At 37.4% G+C, this 23,154-nt stretch overlaps 1 protein-coding gene across 2 annotated transcripts in view; it reads left to right on the top strand.

Annotated features, from left to right (window-relative positions):
- SAR1 (SUPPRESSOR OF AUXIN RESISTANCE1) overlaps positions 1–19,364 on the top strand; it is an 84,260-nt gene extending 64,896 nt beyond the window's left edge. The window contains exons 25-28 of one of the 2 annotated variants that reach the window (XM_089154751.1): positions 15,789–15,896; positions 16,092–16,232; positions 17,818–17,991; positions 18,091–19,364. In XM_089154751.1, the coding sequence (XP_089010877.1) occupies positions 15,789–15,896; positions 16,092–16,232; positions 17,818–17,991; positions 18,091–18,135 (468 nt within the window). In that variant the 3' untranslated portion in view covers positions 18,136–19,364. The remainder of the gene's footprint in view (positions 1–15,788; positions 15,897–16,091; positions 16,233–17,817; positions 17,992–18,090) is intronic. The other variant, XM_089154750.1, reaches the window with a different exon arrangement.
- Positions 19,365–23,154: the final 3,790 nt, after the last annotated feature.

Below are 23,154 nucleotides of genomic sequence, written 5' to 3'. Positions count from 1 at the left end.
GTCTAGCATGCATTCTCCACTGCTACATGCATAAAAGCATACCACGAGAATGCATTGAAGCACAGAATCCCTAAACGATGTTGAACAAGCCGTCTCACCTATTACGCGTTAGATGTAATTTATCATTCTTCAATCCTAGGTTTAGCATGCATTCTCCGCTGCTACATGCATAAAAACATACCACGAAATTCATAAATGTTGGCGAGGCATTCAGACATTGAGAACAAAATTGAAGAAAGCAAATAGTAGAGGATTGTATTGCATGAAAGAGAGAAATCAATAAGTTAGTTCATGTTAAGGATCCATCTACATTATAGCAATAGAAATTTAGAACATCATGAGAGAAGAAGAAGTTAAGGGAAACATCACTTTAGACGGAAAAAAAGAAGTCCAACCTGGGTAGTAGCTCCTCTGATTCTTATGGTACTAGTATGATACTCCTTTGATGCTCCTCAAAACGTCTCCAGCAGCTACTCCTCTGTGAAATTCATCTCCACCCTTCTATAAACGTCCCTTATGACTAGAGTTTTTTCCCCTTTTATAGAGTGATTTCCTAGATTACATGGGATATGATTCCTTGAGTCAATCGGACATAGTTTGAAACAAACTCTGAGATCCTAATTTGACTCAACCAAGAAATTTGCTTGTCTAGGTGGTGTATAAATCGCATTGATTTCGAGACTCAAATGCACAATCCCACCATTGGATTTGAAGATCAAGAAGTCATAAAGGTCCTATCCAAAAATTAGCTCGATCAGACGCAGGATGACCATTTGATGAAGGATTTGATTGAAACTATACTAGCACATTCAAAACCGGGATTTTTCACTCTTCCTTCTTTGAATAGGATTTCTTTTTTTTCTTTTTCCTTCTTTGATCAAACTTCAGACTCTAATAACTGCTCCAAGCAAATCCTAGTTGTTGAAGGAGTCCAAATACTAAGATGATTCACTATAAGAATAAATAATAAATTTGAATAAGGATTTGCTAGAATAAGTGTAAATTACCAAAATTACTTAAATTCAGGGAGAGTGCATCGATGCTTATTTGCATGCGATATTAGGGTAAAATGATAAAAACAGTTGTGAACACCTAAAATATAGCCAACTAACTAGTCAAAATAATATGCATGAAATGAACTTATCACCTCTCTGTCTCTTCTTCCCTGTGGCTGCAGTGACATCCCTCCTCTATTAGGTCCCTAATCCCCACTACCTTGCCTCCCCTTTCCCTCCTAATTGTATTCCACCTTACCTCTCATCCCATCCCTACCCTTAATTCCACCTAAAGATTAATACCTCCAACACTTCTGAAAATTCTGCACCTCATCTTCTTCAATAAATTTCTGCTATTCTTCTTCAACCTTTAGACCTAAACCCTAGTTCACCCTAAATCCATTAGCCTAAATCTCAAATTATAAAACAAAAACAAACAGCCCCATCCCTCACCTAATTGAAACCCTAAGACCCTAGTTTCCAAATTTACTGTTAACTCCAGATGTGAAACTATTTTACAGCAAGATTCTAGGTCTGAAACCCACAGACCCTTCACCCCAAGCCTGTGGCTGAATCCCTCTAGGCCTTGACCAGTCCAAACCACCCCATAAATTAGACATTTGCAGGAAGATTCTGGGCAGCTCTTAAATTTTAGGGAAAATCCACAAAAGCCCTGACCCTAAATTTGTGTTTACATCAATTCTTCTAGCGCAGCCTATTCTATGACACATATTTATGGTTAGTTTTGTTAAGAAAAGGACCCACAATGGTATTTTAGATTCACCCTCTTGTTTGCTTCTATGCAATCAAACTTGAATGTGTTTTCAGACATCCAACATTCGTGAAGCATAAAATAACATTCATGAGCTTCCTATTTTAGGTTATGTTAACACATTTAAACGATCTTATTGCATAATTAGTTACCTATTAAGTGTTTTGTATTCACCCTTGATTGGCAATATACTATTGAATCCTCATGTTTGATTACACATTTATGCATTGTTTAAGTACTCAAGGGCATAAAGATCAAACAATTCTGAAGGGAATCATTATTTTAAAATGTTAAAAGATTCATAATAATTAAGTACATAATTTCAAGCTAGGTTCAAGATCTCGCTCGAGTTGGCGAGATCTTGCTTGGGATCTGGTATTCTTTTTGTGTGCTAACTCGAGGGACCATCTCAAGGGGTTTTAAGTGTCAGGTTGGGCTCAAAGTTGGTTTTAGCCTATTTTAGGTCTTTTAAACACATGGATGGCCTTAGATTTGTGAGAAAACAACCTTAAGTATGAGTTCTAACTCGACCCTAAGTTTAAAATCGAAATGCTGCTAGAATGAACATGCAAGGTTATAAAATATGAAATATAAAACAATTAAGACATATAAATAAAAACAAGTGATAAGATGCATCAAAGAACTCAAATACAAACAAAATTCCATCCATATAAGTATAATAGAACATCACATTTTCGACACTCAAGAATACAATAATGCAACCATTATGAGTTTCATATAAATCATTAGTTCATAACTGAAGTGTTGGGTATGGCTCATGCTTCAAATTCTATTGCGTGATCAGGGGTCTGAGGGGGCGGGGGCGGGGGCTGCCCAGTGGGGGTGCAGGGGGCCTGGGCATGTAGAGGCGTTATATCAGTTTGGGCCTTAGGTTTTCCTTGTAGGTTGGGCTTGGGCCCATGAATAGCTGTTGTGGGTTAGGGAAGCTGCTGGCTAGAGGAGGCGACAATCTGGAAAAAAATAAGCTTGGGAAGTTGTTAGGGAGATGGTAGGTAAGAGGAGGCGAGACTGGTTAAGATCTTGTCCGGTCTCACTCAAATTGCCTGTCTTACTCAAGTTATGGGACTAAACAGGGATGTTGGACCGAGATCTCAGGTCGAACAAAGATCTTGGTTGAGAATGGGTATTTTATGAGACTTGACTAGAGTCTTGTCTCGAGCCTTCAAAAAGTGTTCTCGCCGAGATCTCGCGAGATTGCATACCTTGATTTCAAGGACATCATGGCATCATACTCTCCTAAAGTCTTAATACAATTGTTTAGTATTTCATGAAAGTTTGATAGCACTAATGTGTATTGTTCTTTGAGTACCTATCATAGGATATGGATCACCAAATTGTGAAGAACCTCTTCATTCATTGTGATAACTCATATGATGCTGCTAGTAGAATGTACAGCTGGCATGTTGGGTAGGGAAGATGTCCTAAAGATTGATTCGATACATCCCTTTGAGTGGGATTCACTCATAGAATAAGGTCAAAATTTGGTCAAAACTTCAGTCAATATCATTTGACCCCACATCAGTTTTGGTGGGGTCGAAGTTGCTGAAATTTTGTGAAATTCTGCAAAATTTTCTTCCATGGTCCTGGACACATGCATGTCTCTAAGAAAGGAAATTTAAATCCAATTAAAATAGCTATATATGAAAATTTCAGAAGAAAAAAAAAGGACAATTTCTGTCCTTACTGAACAATCACAAAAGAATTCCAAGAAGAAAAAAGTCCCTGCAGATAAGATATAATCACCAACAAACTCAACTCCTGACATGGATCTGGTTTAAATCTTCCAAAAAAAGAAGGGGAACATACATACCTCATAAGTAGGACAAAAAGCTTTTGCCACAAAATGAATCACGAATGATACCTAGTTCCTTGAGTCAAATCATAAAACAGTACCTAAAAATCACAAAATTTCAGCATTGTGTGCTGTTCCCTTTCAATCAGCAGATGGAATATCCTCAAAGCAACTTCAGTGGGATTTCCCAACAGAAAATTTGAAAATAGGGGAGAAATAGGAGCATGATCTCTGTAGTAGTTTACCTATTCGTACCATGTGAGTTACAGACTGAATATGAAGAAACAGAGAAGTAGAAGAGAGGACAATAGAGGCTTTACATTATTTTTTTAAGAACTCCAACCACTTCATAAATATTTAGAGGAAACTAATACATGATTTTAAAGAGTCCAAAATGGAAAGAGAATTAAATTTGGAAGAGAAAAAGGAGTCAGCCAAATTCCCTCAGGGTAGGCTTGAATCCCAAGTTTGGCACTTCTCCATTCTTTTGATCCTTTTACCTCTTAGTCTAACAAATAATAATAAAGAGAGCCCAAATATGAAAATATATAGCCTTAGGTTGAGTAGGCAGCAAAGAAGCAAGAAAAGAACCCAAATAATCCTGTTGACTGATCTCTAGATTAGCATCTGGCCAAATCTTGATAGCAATTTCCTATTCCTTTCTTGCCCTTCCATTCTAACAATCAATAAAGTGCACCGCTCACATAATAACATATGTCATTATTCTCCAAGTCCTCTCTATTACATTGCGGTTCAAAGCAAAGATTATGTTGGGGACCCCCAAACCCTATTGCACAAAATCATATCATCAACAAAAAATATGGGCTAAAAGCTGGTCCTTGATGTATCCAACTATAATAGGAAATTCATTACCTTGCTCATTAATCCCTACTTGTGTCTCATCTGCCAAAACAATATCATCAACAATAAACATCACCAAGGAATCTTATTGTGAATGTCTTTGGTTAAATCATCCATTATGAATGCAAATAAGTATAGGAGTAAAGCTGATCCTTGGTGTAGCCAAACTATTATAGGAAATTCACTACTTTGCCCCCCAACAGACACTTGCCATTAAATCATCATACCTATAACTATGTTTTCATATTTACTTACAACGTTTCTTTTCTAACTATGTTCACATATTTACTTGCAACATTTCTTTTCTCTAGTACTTGTTAAATTAACTCTCTGGGGACTCTATAGGCTTTTTCTTGGTCAATAAAAACCATATGAAGATCTTTCTCACACTCCCTATACCTTGCTATAATTCTCCTAGTAAGATAAATAGCATCCACTATAGGTCTTGCTAGCATAAAATCAAATTGGTTTTCCATAATAGTGGTTTCTAATCTTAAAGAAGTTTTAGTTACTCTCTCTTGTATGGCTCATCAGTTTTATGCGACTATATCTATTATAGCTTTAAAGAACTTTGTCAACCAAGCTAACCTATAGGTTACCTAAGCTCTTCTATACTTCTATTGGGATTTCATCCTCCTTAGAGCTTCTTTTGCTTTGGACGTCGTAATTATCTGTCTATATGTTCAAAAATTGGTGCCATAGCAAATAGTGTAATCATCCATGTCACATATATCTAAAGTATGCTCTTTTGGTAGGGCATTTTCGGGGAGTAGCCCGCTTCTTCATACACTTCCTGGCACATACATTAAAGGAGCCATTGAAAGGTGACTGAAACACCAGAAACAGGGACTACCCAAGCTAATGATAGAGGCAAGAACACTTTCCGGCCAAGTCCCATTGATTGATCATAACGATATCGTGGAAATGCTGCACGGACCCATATATATAGGAATGGAAACAGAATCACCTTGATACTAAACCGGATCGAGCCCGGGATCTTCTTGGAAATGGGAAGATCTAGGATAGGCGGCCAACCTCCTGGAGAGAGCGATGTGCATGGACCAGGTGAGTGGGGATGCAGCTCCGTGGTAGGCTAGAAGAACAAACTTCTCATCTCTTCTTGATGTCCTCACCACATACGAGTATTTTACCATCTTCATTTTTAATACATTAAATGTGGTATGGATCTCTACTCTTTTTGTTCATTGTTTTAGCCATCTAATAAATAGTTTTCCCCCTTTCCTTGTGCTGAGCTTTAATTTTCGTACTTCTTCTCCCTTGCTTTTTCCACATTTTCTTGGCTTCATTTCTAGCCAACTTATACTTTTGTAGGTCCTTTAAATCCTTAGTCCTTTGTCATGTCTTAAAGCTAACTTTTTTTATTCTAAATGGCGGCTTGAACCTTACCATCCCACCACCAAGTCTCCCTATAATAATTGTGTCTTCCTTTCGATTAACCTTTTACATATTTAGCAACCTTTTTAATACATGTAGCCATCTCATTCCTCGTCTTATTAGTGTCCCCCTCAAGTTCCCACTTCCCTTGTTTAACTACTTTTCTAGTGAAAGATTTCAAGCAATCTCCTTTCAATTTCCACTTGGGACAATTTTCCTCAAACCTTTTATAAGCTTGTGGAGTGAGGCACACATCCAAGACCACTAGTCTATTTTGTGTGGTGCTTTCCCCTTGTATCACCTTGCGTACCTGTACAACAATTTGTCTAACCTTCTAGTTATAAATAATCTATTAATAGTTGTCAAGGCATTGCCTAAGTGCCGCCTAGGCGTCCTGGCCCCCCTTTGGGTCAAGACGTCCTGATGTCGCCTAGTTGCCTTGTCACCTTGGCTTTCGTTTCCCTTTATCACCTTGCCTTGCCTCAGCTTGTCGCCTTGACAACTATGATCTATTTGGCTTTCATATTGTCCACTTTTGTAGGTAATTAAATGCTTCTCGCTCTTTTTTAAGCAAGTGTCTACCATAAATAAATCAAAAGCAACAATAAAATGTAAAACTTTATTTCCGCATTCCTCCCTCCAAATCCATATCCTCCACGTACACCTTCGTAGCCTCTTTGGTCTTTCCTAATATGTTGATTTTGATCACCCCCATTGTAGTCTTTTCTCCTTAGCGAATTCCTTGCTCTAATTCATCCATATGTTTCAAAAATTGTTACTTTAGACTTTCATCCTATATGAGGTGCATATGCACAATTATATTATAATTTCTTTCACCAGCTGAAGCTTGATAGCTATAATCTTGTTGCTTAATATTTTATCCTCCACCACATATTCTTGGCATCTTTTTTCCGCTATTATGCCTACTCTACATTAATTAGTTTTATCCCCAATGTACCAAAGTTTAGAGTCATCCAACTCCTCAACTCTTTGTCTTTCCATCTAGTTTCTTGAATGCAAGCTATATTTATCTTTCTTTTCCTCATTACATCTATTAATTTTAAGCTAACCTGTTAAAGATCATGTGTTCCAAGAGGCCAATTTGATCGTTCATTTTTGAAGGAGCTTCTTTACCTGCGCTAGTCCACAACATGGAAACCCTATCCTACTTAACACCACCATCACGCCAATGCAGCGCTATCCTCTATAGAAGGGTTTGGCTGGGCTCTTGTTAAAGTGTCGGCTGCCAACCTGACACACCAACGCTCCTTTTCCCAGGTTGGGACCATCAACAAACATTGGTGGAGTTAAATAGGTGACTTTGCACCACCAAAAGAACTAGAAATGGAGAACCTGAGAAGGAGAAAAGGTTAGTAAACAGAGATTCACCAGTCTTTATCGGAGGGGCTTCAAGAAGAAGATCTGGATCACAAAAGGCTTCGATGAGGCTTTGAGTTCCTCTAATGTGTAGTAAAACAGCACTCGAACAGCACAGTTCCATCAAGAGACAAAACATAGCACAGGTCTTTGAAAAAAAAATCCCAGGTTAGGCTATTGCAGTCATGTATTACATACAGAATCAGACTTTGAAGACTCCACTCCTCATCTATGCCATTCTCTGTTTCAGAAGCAATAGAATTAAGCAGCAACTGCTGCCATGGCTAAAGAAGCAGAGATACGAAGGACTCTCAAAATTGCAGTTCTTGTCTCCGCGTAGGACCAGACTTCATGCTGTGATATCATGTTAGTTTTATGAAACCAGAGCCATAGAAAGAGCAAAACCAGATGCAAAGTAGAAGAAGTGAAGAAGGGAGAGTTGCAAGGGATAGCTCTCCCCGTCACATGTTGTTTTATCAATAGCTGAACAGAATCGAGATCTAGGTTGCTTCCAAAATCTGGTTACACTCAATACAACAAAAAAAGAAACTAATCTCCCTAAGTATTTGTGGGTTGAGTTCTACTAGGAGTTCAACTCTATTAGAGTTTTTGTTTATGTAAATTTCAATTTCTTGTTATCCAAGTGAGGGTATTTATGTAATAGTGTTAATTCTACTTTATTATAAATAAAGGGCTTGAGATCACACTAATCAAATGAGCCATTCTACCAACATCGTGTATCTCAACATGGTATCAGAGCCTAAGCTCGATTAGGGAAGAGAAGAAAAGAAAAAGAAAATCTTCGCTGAGGAAGACATACCTCCATTGCCGAGACATCTCTTCACCTGCAACTATTCTTGAAGCCATCAACCCTGCTTCCACCATTAACCCAAACTGTCCCACACCTATTGCAGTAACATTCACTGACGAAGATCTACCACCTCCGCCACTGCAATTGCACCATTATCGCTGCAACCCAACACCTTCTTCTTTATCTGCAACATTCCATCGCACCTAACAGACCTGCGACTGCTCCAAAACTTTCGCTTAGACCTAACAAACCTGCAACTGCTCCAGAACCCATCACCTCTTCTCGCTTTCACCTCCATCCTCGCTTCTGCCATCCACCTCCAACCTTGCTTCCGCCATCGACCAAAGAGAAAAAAAAGAAGAAAAAAATACTAGGGCCATTGACTCTGTTTCCGCCATCAACCCTGCTTCTAGCGCCTTCTCTCTTTCACTTGTGGAGACTGCATCGCTCCATCACTTTACCTACCAAGGTAAACCCGGGACGATGCTTCTAATAACTTATTAGCCCATCACATGGACCAAATCAGATCATTACATCCTTTAACCGAACCATATTTTGGTTTTTCCCCTCCAAACCTATGGTTTTATTAGCCCAAAACCTAAATAAAAAATTTGATGTTTTAGGGGCTTAGTTTGTAAATTTGCATATTTTTAGGGATCTAATTGAAAATTTGCATTTTTAGGGAGCTATTTGCAAATTCATATTTTTTAGGGCTTATTTGTGATTTTCCATAGTTTTAGGGCCTAAAATACAAAAAAAAAAAGGTGTTCTTTATATGCACCTTTTGAATCATATCATTCCATAAAATTGTGTGGGTGGTTTGCTATTGCATTCTGCGACTTTTCTGTTACTTTGAAAGGGTGAAGACTGAACTCTGAAGAACTGCAGACAATTTTGTCAACATGACAACTACTGATGGTACTCTTGCTCTCACTGGCTTTGAACATTACCCCACTCTTCTTCCTCTTTCGGTGAGATTTGATGGAAAAAATTATTTGATCTGGTCTCAATCTACTTACCTGACTATTACCAGAAGAGGACTTGTCGGACACATTGCGGGCGCCACTATCAAACCTATTACCATAGGTGTTTCACATGATAAATGGATATCGAATGACTCTCTTATTATGTCATTTCTTTTGAATTCCATGAATCCAAATATTGCCTGTGGATACCTATTACTTGATGCTGCAACCGAAATCTGGAAGGCTACTACTGAAACATATGGACAGTTGGGGAATGTTGCACTGGTTTGTGAGCTATAAAAGAAGCTTCATGAGACTACCCAAAAGGAACTGACTGTGGCCCATTATTATGTTGAGTTGCGATCTCTTTGGCAAGAGATGGATCATTATGGGGATTATCACCCCACTAATCCAAATGATGTGGCTACTTATAGGAAGCACATTGATAAGATTTGAGTATATGAATTCTTGGCAGGTTTGAATGTGGAGTACAATCAGATTAGAGTGCAAGTATTAAGTTGTTCTCCCTTTTCTACACTTGAACAGTCTTATGCCCTTGTTTAGTGTGAGGAAAGCCATCGTTTAGCCATGCTTCATGTTTTTATTGTGGAGAAATTAGCCTTACAGTCTATGAGCACTGTTGCAAATCTTATCATACCAAGGCCAATTTTTGGAAGCTCCATGGGAAACCTACTGATGTTGAGCAAAAAAGAGCACAAAGAAGGGGAAAACCGAAGGCTAATCTTTCTTACGGTTTCCACTACACCCTCTATAGACATTGGTTTTTCATAGGAGGAATTAGCTACTTTGCGACGTATTCTACAGTCTCCTACTACCAGTACAGCCTCTACTATTGGTTCCTCCACTACCCATACCAATTCCTACCTTGCTACTTTAGGTAAAACTTTTACAGGCTTCCATGTTTCTTCAGTTTTTGCTCCTTGGATCGTTGATACATGAGCCACATATCATATGATAGGTTCATCCTCTTTTTTCTTACATTATGCCCCAACTTTTGGAAAAGATAAAGTTTGAATTGTTGATGGATCCTATTCTTCCATTGTTGGAAAATGAACCATTCAACATTCTCTTTCACTTTCTTTGTCTAAAGTTTTACACGTTCCCTCTTTCTCTACTAACTTGCTCTCTATCAGTAGTCTTACACATGCCTTGAATTGTAAAGTGATTTTTTCCCATCTTACTGTGTTTTCCAAGATCTGGTCACGGGGAAGGAGATTGGACGTGGTAAACTCAATGATGGACTTTATCTGTTGTAGCCAATTGGAGGATCTACTTCTGCTCTGACTGCATCTTTTAATCAGGTCCATTTGGTCTTATTAGAACTTCATCAGTGGCACCGTAGACCTGGTCACTCCCCTCTAGGAACTCTTAAGAAAGTATTTTTTGATTTAGTTTCTTGTAAAAATGATGAATTTTTTTGTGAAGCTTGCATTTTTGTGAAGCAAACTCATTTTACTTATTTACCATCTCTCCATAATAGAAAATCTATTCTTTTTGTGCTAATTCATACTGATGTGTGGGGCCCCTGCTGGCGAGTGTCTATTACTGGCCATAGGTACTTTGATACTTTTATTGATTGTCACTCTCATTCTATATGGATTTATCTTTTAAAACAAAAAAAATGAGGTTTTCTGATGTTTTTGTGATTTTCATAATATGATTAAAACACAGTTCAATGCCACTGTGAAGATCCTTCGCAGTGACAATGGCACAAAGTATACTAATTGTGAATTTCATAAATATCTCTGACTCTGGCATAATACACTAGATCAGTTGTGTTGATACAATTGCCCAAAATGGGGTTGCTGAAAGGAAGAATCGGCATCTTTTAGAGATAGTCCGTTCAATTATGATTGCTATGAATGTCCCTGACCAATACTGGAGTGATACTATACTCATTGCTTCTTACCTTATGAATAAGATGCCCAATAGGATACTTGGTTTTAAATGTCCTAATGAGATTCTCCAGGAGCCTCCTTTTTTGTTATTCCCCTAAAAATTTTTGGATGTGTGTGTCATGTTAGAATCACAGCCCACCAGAGCAAGCCGTGGCCTACGCTGCATTTCTAGGGTATTGTATTACTTAGAAAGGGCACAAATGTTATCATCCTTCTTCTAGAAAAACCACTGTCTCCATGGATGTAATTTTTAATGAGTCTTGCCCATACTATACACCTCTCTATGGGGAGAGTCCTAATGGAGATGTGCTTTTTCCAACTCTTGACCTTTCTATCACACCACCACAACACAACTTAGGAGTTAAAGAAGTGTTTTCTAACCAGGGGGAGACTTTGGCCAATGTACCTGAGGACTCCAATTCTCCCCCTCCGTTTTCTGAACCATGTGAAGTACCTGGTCAGGGGAAGACCACTCCTGTGAGGCACACTATTGAGGTCTTTCAAAACAAAATTGACCAGGATAAGGAGGCACAGACTTATCAGAGGAAGAATTACAACCGGCCAAAGCAGGTGGAGAAAAGTGACATGCTACCACTTCAGTCTCCTACTTCGGAATAAGATTCTATTGAACCCTTGAGGTATCTTCTTCTGATCTTCCTATTGTGTTAGAAAAGGAGTCAGATCTTGTACTCAGCATCCCATAGCTAAATATGTTTCTTATAACTCTTTGTCTAACTCTCATCGTGCTTTTATCTCCTCTTTATCATTTATATATGTTCCTAAAATTTGGTAGGAAGCCTATGCTGATAAGAGATGGAAGACAGTTATGGTAGAGGAAATGCATGCAATGAAGAAAAATGATACTTGGGAGCTGGTTACACTTCCTTAAAGAAAAAAACTCATGGGTTGCAAATGGGTGTTTGTGGTTAAACAAAATGTGGATGGATCAGTCTACAGGTTGAAGGCTAGATTAGTTGCAAAGGGGTTTATCCAGACCTATGTGATTGATTATCAGGAGACTTTTGCCCTTGTTGCAAAACTAAATACTGTCAGAGTTTTGTTGTTTGTAGCTGTGAACAAAGACTGGAACTTGCACCAACTAGATGTAAAGAATGCTTTCTTACATGGGGAATTACAAGAAGAAGTCTATTTAGAAATCCCTCATGATTTCTCCGATGACAATACTGCAAGGAAATTTTGTCGGTTAAAGAGGTCAATTTATGGGTTAAAACAGTCTCCTAGATGCTGATTTGGACGCCTCCTGAAGGCAATGACTTTTATTGGGTACAAGCAAAGTAATGTTGATCATACACTATTTGTCAAGAAGTCAACTACTAAAGTCACAATTCTTATTGTTTATGTGGACAATATTGTCATCGAAGGGAATGATGGTGAAGAAATTCAAAGGTTGAAGGACTTCCTTGGCAGAGAGTCTGGGATTAACGATCTAGGGAAGTTACAATACTTCTTAGGGATTGAGGTGGCTCGATCAAAGAAGGGTATATTCCTATCCCAAAGAAAATATGCCTTAGATTTATTATCAGAAGTGGGAATGTTGGGGTGTAAAGCAATTGATACCCCTATTGAAGCCTGGAGCTAAACTTAAGGAAAAGAGGGAGAACTAGTGGACAAAGAAAGATACCAAAGGCTAGTAGGGAAGTTTACTTACTTGTCCCACACTAGGCTAGACAAGTCTTTTCTCACTCGGTGCCCTCCCTCTCTCTCTCTCTCTCTCTCTCTCTCTCTCTCTCCGACTTGTGGCACATCTGGAAAAAAAAAAAAAAAAAAAAAAAAAAAAGAAGAAGAAGAAGAAGAAGAAAGAATTCTCTTTATCAATTATTTCATCTGAGAGATTTATCCCAAACTCTCCCATACCTAACCATTGGCTCCTTGACCATCCATTGGTAAGTCTGGATACCATAAGTTCACTTTCATCTTGATTTGATAAAACCCTAATATTACCCTATTCCCCAATGGATCCCAACCCATTTGATCTATGATAATTGAGCTTTCACACATTAATTTTAGATTGATCCTTTTCATTCCATATTAATTTAAATGGCTTTTACCTTACCATAATGATCCAAAGTATCTCCATGGGAATTTAGTAAAATCCTAAATTTTCCTTGACATCCCATATCCCTTTTCCATAAATATTCTTTGTACTCCAAATCAACCCATATAATATTAGAATTAGTTTTTAGAAGATTTTGGGAAACCCCACATTTTAGGGAATTCATCCTAGAAACCCTAACCCTAAAATTGGGTTTACATCACACAGCTACAGGTCATAACCAATCTCCACCCCCATAGTGCACAAGGATTATGTTCCTTCCCTTACATAGTATTTGTTAACAGGAGATACGTATCAAATGGTGCAAACATGCATGGAAATAGTCAAAATACACATGAAAATATACTTTTAGAACAAAAGTCAATATATAACAAGCATCGTGCATCAACATAATCTATAACCAAACATAACAAGTATCATGCATCAACATAATCTATAACCAAACAAGTGTATTAAGTTGATATTCTCATAAAAATGAGGTTTCTTACTCGTAGTTATAGCCATGAATAGTATTGCATGATGTGAAGGATGATATTCTAAAGTTCTTTAATCCAAAAATGAAGAAAAACTCTAAACCAATATCATAAAACCTTCCATTGATTCTTGGTTTTCAACAATTCTTGGTTTTATCAAATAAGTCAGTGAAAACCATTTATTGTGGAATGCATCAATGGTACTGGTATGTATCCAAATGTATTCGCCAATAAATATCAACAAATATTGGTGCCTCCATAGACCATGTACCACATGTATCAATGGTATCAAGATGTGTCAGTTGTATTATATCAAGTTGGTGCATATTAGCTGATATATTTCAGTACAATCTAATACATGCCATTTTTTAAAAAAAATAAGAGATTTATTGATCTGTATGACGTCGTATCCGCAAATACTTTAATCTGAAGATGGCTGCCATATTGCAATGTTACAAGTTCCTGCCCTAGATCAGTCTGCTCTTTTCCTCAGAATTTTCCTCGTCTCATGGAGGAAATCAACCTCTGGTGGTAGTCCTAGTTCCAACAAAGGCCCTATTAAATGTGAATATTATCGGAAGGAATGCCAGATGAAAAAATTTTCTTGGAGCTTAAGGCCGACGACTTGTGGTGGTAAAGATTGTGGTCATGGGTTTGGTTGGGTTCAAGTTCATCGATTGATTCTGCTGAAAGAGCCCCTGTTGGAGCTGCTTTCTATCTCTGTGGATGATTTGATGGTTCAGCTCCACTCTTCTTAAACTAAAGAGCTCTTCTCTGTTTGCATTTGTGGTCAGTTAAATGCCAGCCTATTATTTACATTTTTCTCATGAAAGTATTTCTATTAGTGATTGCAGTTCCTCTCCTGCATCCAACCCTTGGATCATTGGTTCAAGGTAATGCAGGACTGGGAATGGCCTGCTATTTGTGGGCTTTCGTGAAGGTGGGGTATTAGAAGAATAGTCAAAGGAGCAAGACAGAAATCGTGTACGAGACGGAGGAGGGAAACGGATTATGTATCAAAGCATTTCAGGGAAGCTTATCCTATGAGAATTATGCAATAAATTCCTTGAGATGAGGCACTTGAGTCTAAAGATTTCAAGATGGGCTAAAACTTGGAGGGAATGTAGTTAACAATATAGCATTATGATCCTCCATGTTCGGTTGGGTTTTGATGGTTAAACTGAAAGATGTGGATTTTTTGTGTTGGGGTTTTTGGGGATTAGAAAATTTCTAGATATTTATAGTTTTGAGATTGACTGATCATAAGGGGGTCAACTTGGGATTTATCGTCCCTAGGGTTGGGGGATTGATGTGCCTAAGGTTCAGAACTGATCTAATACTTAGATTGTTTTAGAGATGACCTAGAATTTTGGGAGTCTTGGTAGGTCCTTTAAAAAACAAAATGAAACCAAATAAAAAGGAGTTAGGAGATGAGGGATGGGGTGTAGACTACAGATGCTTGGATGGGGGAGCCTTGTGAAGCTTTGGATTGAGTCGTAATGGAGTTCTGAAGGTTATCCGTTCAGCCACATCAGGAATCTAGCTTGATTTCATCAAGAACCGTACTCTTTCTCAATCTTTGGAAGCTCCTAAGGTTGACAAAAAACAGCATTTGCACTCAGCAAATATACATATAAAGCCCTCAAGCTTGATAATGAGATTCCTTCATATTAGGATCGAACTATATTTGCACCCCTTTTACATTCCTCCCCCAACATCCCCCCCCCCCCCCCCCCCCCAAAAAAAAAAAAAAAAAAAAAATAAAAAAAATAATAATAATAATAATAAATAGAACCTATCTTTGCACCCTCGCTGTTCGACCCTTAAAGTTAAGGAGGACTGCAAACCCTTAAACCATAACCTCTTCCTTTTGTAACCAAAATACCCAAAGTGTTGATTCTGAATTTTGAGATTTGGCAGTTTGTCCCTTAGTTGCTCCTACCAATCTAAGGCTACAACACTTCTCATCATTGATGAGTCACCAAATAATCTCATAATCTTATTTACTGTCTGTAATTATCTAAAATTTGTGAGGGATCGAGAAAATGTAAACATGAACTGTAATGCAGTGATCCATAGATTGATGTGCCAAATGGCTGAGGTACTAACTTTGCTTGTGACCTTGCATTATTCAGCATTCCCTATTCACTGGTTTTGACCCTAAAATTAGTGCTTAATTATGAAATGATATCGGATATCATGTACTAAAAAAAAACTGGAGTCAACATGTAAGTTCTGGTTGATGGAATTATCAGCTTTGTTATCAAATTTCACATTTGCTTGGACAAGGATGCACTCTCAATTGTCTTCACTGCAATAGTCATTATTTTCAGGAAAAATATAAGAAGTTGCACCCACGATTACCTGTTATTGTTGCTGAGACACTTCTGCAAACTGACGCTCAGATTGAATTGCCTCTATGGCTGGTACATACGTTCAAGGTAAATTTCATTTATTCTGCACACCCAGTTTATGTTTCAAATTTTCAGGAACGTGATGAATGCTGCCCTTATGTCCTTTAAAAAATAAATATCCTTATTTGAGGGTGCATGTCTCTCCCCAAAAAAACAAAATAAACTTCTTTGGATTATATTTTTTAGCTGTCTTTTATAATTTATGCTCATGTGATGAAACAGGTTGGTGTAAAGGCAACCTGCTGGGGGATGACTGGACAGGAAGCAGACCCTGCATCTTTATTTCGACTATATGTTGATTATGGCCGATATGCTGAAGCTACAAATCTTGTCCTTGGGTTCATCGAATCTCTTGCATCGCTTGTAAGTTGAAACTACCATCTTTTTTCTTTCCAGTCAATTCAATGTTTATTGTTGGTTAGGGTTGAGGAAGACAAGTGGTTTGCATTTTCTTTTGCTATCGTGCTTCTCTTCTCCTACAGGCTTGTCGCCTAATGTTTTCTGCAGGATGCAGATAAATATTCTAGCCTCTTTGACCAAATATTTTATAACTAGAATAATTGAACTTTCATCATTGTGAAGGCCACAGAAACTCTGTTCACTCCTAGATAAACTTCTGGCTAATGAGTTCCAAACATGTGATATATTAAATTTTTGTACCTAAATTCTTTTTTTGGATTTTTTTAAAACATCAAATTTTATTTTATAAAACCATATACGAATATAATAATTATTCATTGTGGATTCAAGAATCTTTAGATGAAGAATTATTTGGAAGAATGTAATCTATTTATTTATCTGTTTATTAAAATAAGCGAACAAATTAATTTCCTATTTGGATTCGAGAATTATTCGTTTACTAAAAAAAAGTTAGATAAAAAAATCAGATGTTTAAATTGAGCAACAAGATAACAACTGGATATATTGTAGATCGCATCATGCATATTTTTTTCCCATACAACAGAAAATATTTTCCCCATTCTTTCATTTTCATATTTATAGTTCTATATATAGTTCATAATCATATGTTATATTGTTATTACATTATGTCGCTAATTGCTATTGTGTATTATATTATGGTGAGATGGACTTATGTTCTATTTATTTTTATTTTTGTTGTTGTTTTTTTAATGACAATCTTTCATAATTATGATTCTTTAATATTTATTTTAGCTTATAGAAAACTATATTAGTATATTAGTTTTTGATATATAATTTGTGCGACATAAAATAGTTGTATAAAAAAAGGTTGCCCAACTGCTTGGGTCACCTTGTCGCCTTTACAACCTTGATGAGACATGTTGCTGTTGCTTTCACAACTTGGTGTTTTGTGTGCCTTTAGTTAGATTAGGATTTGGAAAACTATATGTTGTAGGGATCTATTATTGAACTCAGTTCCAATTAGAGTAGGAAGAGTCTAAAGACAATTTGATATAGGATTTGAGTTTTCTTCTTTTAACCATGGTTCCAATTCCTAACAAGATTCCCTAGTTTGGGAAGAGGTGACCTATGGTTAGAAGCTGTGGATTACAAATTCGTGTGACATTGGGTTTTCTTTCTGGTCAAGTGCTCTTGTTGAAAGGTTTGTCAGGGATTCAAGTCTTGGAAACAGCCTCTTCGGGAACATGTGGAAGACTGGTTACATTCGACCATCCCCAGGCCTTGCTAGACTTGGGAGCCTTGTGCACTCGTTGTTGATCTTTTGTGTTTGGTGGGTGATGAAGAATCTTTGTTTATGTATGTCACTTTTTGAGTTTCTTTTTTGCATGAATGATCTTGTGAGGTAGTTTTTGTAGTCTACTTTCTTGATGACATTACACTACTAACTGAAGTTACTGAACATGTTTACCCTCTTCTGTTCTGTCATGTTTTTTTACATGTTCATTTTATATGTGCTCTGTTTATTCAACAAGTACTAAAGGAAAGATGCTGCTATTGATCTCTACAGAGACCAGCAGATATAATTAAACGGAAAAAGATATCTGCTGTTTGGTTTCCATACACTGCAATTGAGCGCCTCTGGTGCCGCCTCGAAGAGTGGAGCAATGCTGACCAAATGAGTGATCAATGTGACAAACTCAAGAAGCTGCTACATGCAGCTATGTTGAACCATCTCACTCTAGTATATGCTCCTTTCATTCTTTTCTTTTCATCTTCTTATTCATATGTAACTTATCTGCTGCAATCATGTAAAATTTATGTTGTTTTCTCTGGTTTGCAGATGAAGGTGGACTCACACGATGCCTTGTCTTCAGCAATTGGTTAAGAAGCTTCAGGAAATTTGACTCTGCAAGATCAAGATCCAGAGCCAACACATGATGGAAATGACAGCGCATATCTTCACCCAAAGGTTGTAACATTTTGACACCCCCCCCCCCCTGCCCCCAAAACAAAAGGAAAAAATAAAAAATAAATGTGGTAAATGTTCATGTCTAGACTCTAGAGGTTATTTGAGATTGATATTAGAATTAACAATTACTGTATAGCACAGTTAGTTAAATGTGGTGTTCCTAGAGCCCATGCTAACCAGGTTGTCACGAGTTCAAACCAGTTGGCTGCTGCCATCTCTTACCCTTGCCTCTTCCAATCTCTTTCCTTCACTTTTTAATACTTAACATGTTTGTACAAACGTAACCTGTACACTCCCAAATAGCAGACATGACAGTGTTCAACCCTTGTGGGCAGACATTACAGTGTTCAATTTCATTTAGTATTTTGTAATAATAAAATCTAGGAAATCCTGAAACATGTTAAATGATCAAGATACACAAGTGATTTAGATATGATTGCTTTTGATTTTGTGGAATTGAATTCAGGCCAACGTGTCAACTAGGGATGCAAGTTTGGCCCTCATGGCTTGAACCTATCCTTGCCGGCCTGAAACCCAACCTGCCTGAGTAAGGAGTGCTCAAAATTCTAGCTTTAAGAGTGGATCAATTAGGAATTTTTAGCCCTAAAGCAGTGTCAAGGCAATTTGGTTTTGAGTGCTTAACAACCCTACTCCGTATCATTGTTTTGGTGAATGTAGTAAAACAATATGAGATTATCAACTGGTTTATTGTTTTATGGTCAGAGGTTGGTTCTGACGAGCATGGCCTAAACCCAAGCTTGTTTCCTACCTGGTGTCAGCGCTCTGAAGAAAATGATTGGCAACCAAGACTAGCCAAATTTTGAAATGTTTCAGTGATGCATACAAGCAGCTTTACGTGCTCCAAGATGTTATTGTAAACCGAACACATAGCAGATCTTGGCTAGTGCAGCTTCTAGCTCATGAAGTATTTACTCCTGTAGCTTATGATACTCCCAAGCGTTGAGGTAGCAGTTGTGCCTCTCATATGGGTGAAGCACATCGCCTGCTTTTTGGGTGACATGTTTCTTTGTGCTACTCGTGACATTTTCACCACTTGCGAGACCAAATTCTTGACGTTCAAAGGAATTTTTATCAAACCAAATGGCTTAAATTCTAAACCCGTCGGAAATTAGAATGAAAAATGGTCACTGATCACTCTGTGAACTAACTTGGTGTTGTTGCAGAATCTCTAGCTTTTGGCTTGGCCACCTTAATTGCTGAACCAATTACCTGCAGCCAAGTAGACAAGTGAGAGTGGGCTGCCTCAGAGGGTGGGAAGCCACCTTCAAAAGTAAATCAGATTCTGGATCACATGAACCCTTCAAGAGAAGGGGAAATTAAAATGAAATTGAGAATGTTTATTTTGGTAGGTGTAGAAGTTAATGCCCTTATTCATTTCTAGTTTACTTATATAGAAGAAGCTGGATCCAAAAGATCCAGCCTCCTCTCCTCCTTAAGGCAATCTTCCAGAAGAAGCCTGGTGCTTGATGGTTCACTTTACGAGGGTGGCAAAGGGTTTTGACAGGTGTTCCCTTTAGACGTGATTTATGTCTCTTTGTGAAATGACCAAAAACCAGATCTGGAGATCTATGTGCAATATGCATTTCCTCTATTAGTTTGTCCATTCAATGTGTTGGTACAATGCATTAAATGCCACATTTAATGCCTAGGCACGCGTATCCTCATTTGGGGAAGATCAAGACTTGTCACGTCCCATCTGTGAAGTGAGTGCCGACAAGTACATCCGAGATTGAGGTAGGGCTTATCCCCGCCAAATGGTGAACACATAATGGTGGGTCCTTTCTCAGTTTAACCAGTCTTGTTGATTCTTGAACCGTCTCCTTTGTCTCATCTTTGGTCCAATTGGTTTGGAGCTCCTGTTTAGACGCATAAGGAATTTCTGATGTAACACTTGGGCATCATGAGCCCTAGCTTGATCCCCTTTAAACTCTCATACACGACTATAATGACAGGTCATACCCACAAACTGTACTGGAACTTCCTTTCTCTCTGTAGTGAATGAGTGAATGGTTTGAACTTTAAAGTGTTTTTCTCTTGGAAAAAAAGAGAGTAACATTTTTCATTAAGGTGAGAAGAGGGAGAGAGTTTCTTTTCCATCGATTAATGATACTGATTCCTTTAAATTCCTAATTGCTGAGATGGATACAAGTCTGTGTAAGACTTGAATCCTCAAGCCTTAGTGCTGAAGCCAATTTTCTAGCAGCTGTCTTTAGCTCCACTGGCTTTAGGGATCAACTCTGCAACTTCTTTTCTTTGCTATTAGAGCAAGTGGATTTAATCCTTTGGCTTCTGTTGTTTCTTTCTTCTTAGGAGAACACAAGTGTGATACCTGCAATTGGCAAAGAAGATCGATTGGGTAGTTCAAATTTGTCAAGCCCAAATCTCCCTTTGTTGTTGAAGTCATCTCTGTAGAAAATGCAGGCTTGTGTAGTTGTGTAGGACTACTGCTGCGGTCACTCTTCTTTGTCTTACACTATTATTGCTTCAAACATCTTAACGGTGTGGATTTTTTTTTTGGTACTGGTACTTTTCTTTAATATTGGAAGTAAAATACCGTCTGCAAGGGTTAAACTAGGGGTGTCAACGGTGCGGTTTGGAGAGGTTTCGGGCCGGGCCCAACAGTTTCGGGCTGAAAAGCCTTCAGCCCAAACCAGCCCATTTAAAAGATAACGGTTTCGGTGCGGTTTCGGTTTGGTGCGGTTTGGGTTCGGGTTGACTAACAGTTTGGCCTAATGATTTGGATTCGGTTTGGCTAATGGTTTGGACTAAATTAAAAATCAATATTGAAATTTATTTTTATTTTTTCCTCCCCAAATCCTAGTTTCTCACACACAAAACTACAAAAGATAGAGGATGAAGACTCCAAGTAGATCCAACGATAAGTGATGGCATTAGCTTGATCCAAACCACTTAAGAGTTTTTTTTTTAGGTAAAGACTTAAGAGTTAAGAGTAATCAATTAAGACTTTTAAATTTTAAAATAATAAAACTAAATGAAATTTGAAAATTAAAAAGTTAACGGTTAAGATTAAGAGTTAAGAGCTAAGAGTTATCAATTAAGACTTTTAAATTTTAAAATAATAAAACTAAATGAAATTTGAAAATTAAAAAGTTAAAACTTAAAACTTAAACCGTTAAACGTGGCAACACTCAACTCTCAACTACTCAAACTCGAGTCTCAAACACCCAAATTCAAGGATCATTAATTACATTTAAACAATACAAAAAAAAATTTAATTACATCTAATATTTTAATTTTATTTATGTAAAAGACTAACGGGCTGACACACGGGTTGGGCCGGGCCAGCCCGAAACCGTTCGGGCTGAGGACCCTCAACCCAATTACAGCCCATTAAGGATTGGTTCGGGCCGGTTCGGGCTATAATAGGCCGGTTCGGTCCGGTTTTAACGGTTCGAGTTGAAATTTGACACCCCTAGGTTAAACCCAAAACCTCTCCACTGAAAAGTATGAATCTTATCATTCAATCAATCATGCATTGGCATGATCTGGGTTATTTTTCCATCGGGGGAAGAACGTTAATGTGCTCACTTGACATTTTTCCACTAGTAATATTATATATATATATAAAAAATAAAGTGAAATTTCAGTGGGACCCAATCCGGTCCCACTCCTATTGCATTAATTCAAATGCATGAAGGACTCACAGGAGCGCAAAGTGATACCCATAAACTACGCATTTTGGTAGATGATGGGCATTAGCGAAAACTGCTGAATTCGAATGCTATGATCTATAATGCCTGCACAGCTGCACTTTCTTTTTTCCATTCTTTTAACAATATCACTCTCTTAGCGTTCATTTACCTGTTATTATCACTAGCAATCCTTTCTCTTCTTGTCTATTCATCTCTTCTGTTACCCATAAGTCCAAAACAAAATGAAAGCAAAACCTAATTTCAGTTATATCGGCAATAATAATATAAAAAACATTTCACAAATCACAATGAATGTTAACTGAAACTATCTAATTAATTTTCCACGTCTTCATTATGGTCGTTTAAAATTAGAATATTGTTCCTTTAAATTAAAAGCAAACAAATAAACAATTTATTCGATCAAAACTTATTTTATCCATGAAAAATCTACAAATATTTTTTGCCAAAAGTGATAACTTATGCCAAGGTATGAGTAGCACAACTCCCCGACGACTTTATAACCACAAATATTTGGGCTCCTGTCAAGAAAGAGGATCCAAATACCCATAAAGTACTTAGTTTAGGTAGACGGTGAGCATTATTGAAAAGTGATGAATTGTAGTGTTGATGAGGCCTTTAGTGCTTGCAACTCTTTTCTATTCTTTTTGCAATACAACTCTTTTGGCATTCATTTACCGCTTATTATCAGTAATCCTTTTTGTTCTTGTCAGATCATAAGTTTTATCTCCTCTATTTTTTTATTTTTTTTGATAACCCTTTCATCTCCCCTATTACCCATAGCAAAATAAAAGTATAACCTAATTTTAATTATATTGATAACAATGATACAAAGATCATTTCACAATGATCCACAATGATCGTTAACTGAAACTATCAAAATTAATTTCCCCCAACTGATATTCATTTAGGTCATTTAAAACTAGAATATTATTCCTTTAAACTAAAAAAAATAATAATAATAAAGAATTTATTCGATCATTATCCACAAAAATTCTAGAATTTTTTATTTTTTATTTTTTTTTTTGTAAAATGAAATTCAACAACCATGTCACACAACAAAATCAATATAGGAGATCCGAGATGTGGGTGTTGACTTGACACCTGAGGCGTGATTGATATCGTTGGAGGGGAAAAATATTGGATAAATGCCATGGACAAATGGACGGGCTCGATGTTTCCTCTTGCGGGTAGCACTCTCTCAAATTCAATTCTAAGTAAGTTGCATAGTGTATTTTTGTTG

The sequence above is a fragment of the Hakea prostrata genome, chromosome 5, assembly GCF_041222555.1.
Source record: "Hakea prostrata isolate BN-2017 chromosome 5, UWA_Hpros_2, whole genome shotgun sequence".
Lineage (NCBI taxonomy): Eukaryota > Viridiplantae > Streptophyta > Magnoliopsida > Proteales > Proteaceae > Hakea > Hakea prostrata.
This window is presented reverse-complemented; position numbering and strand designations above follow the sequence as displayed.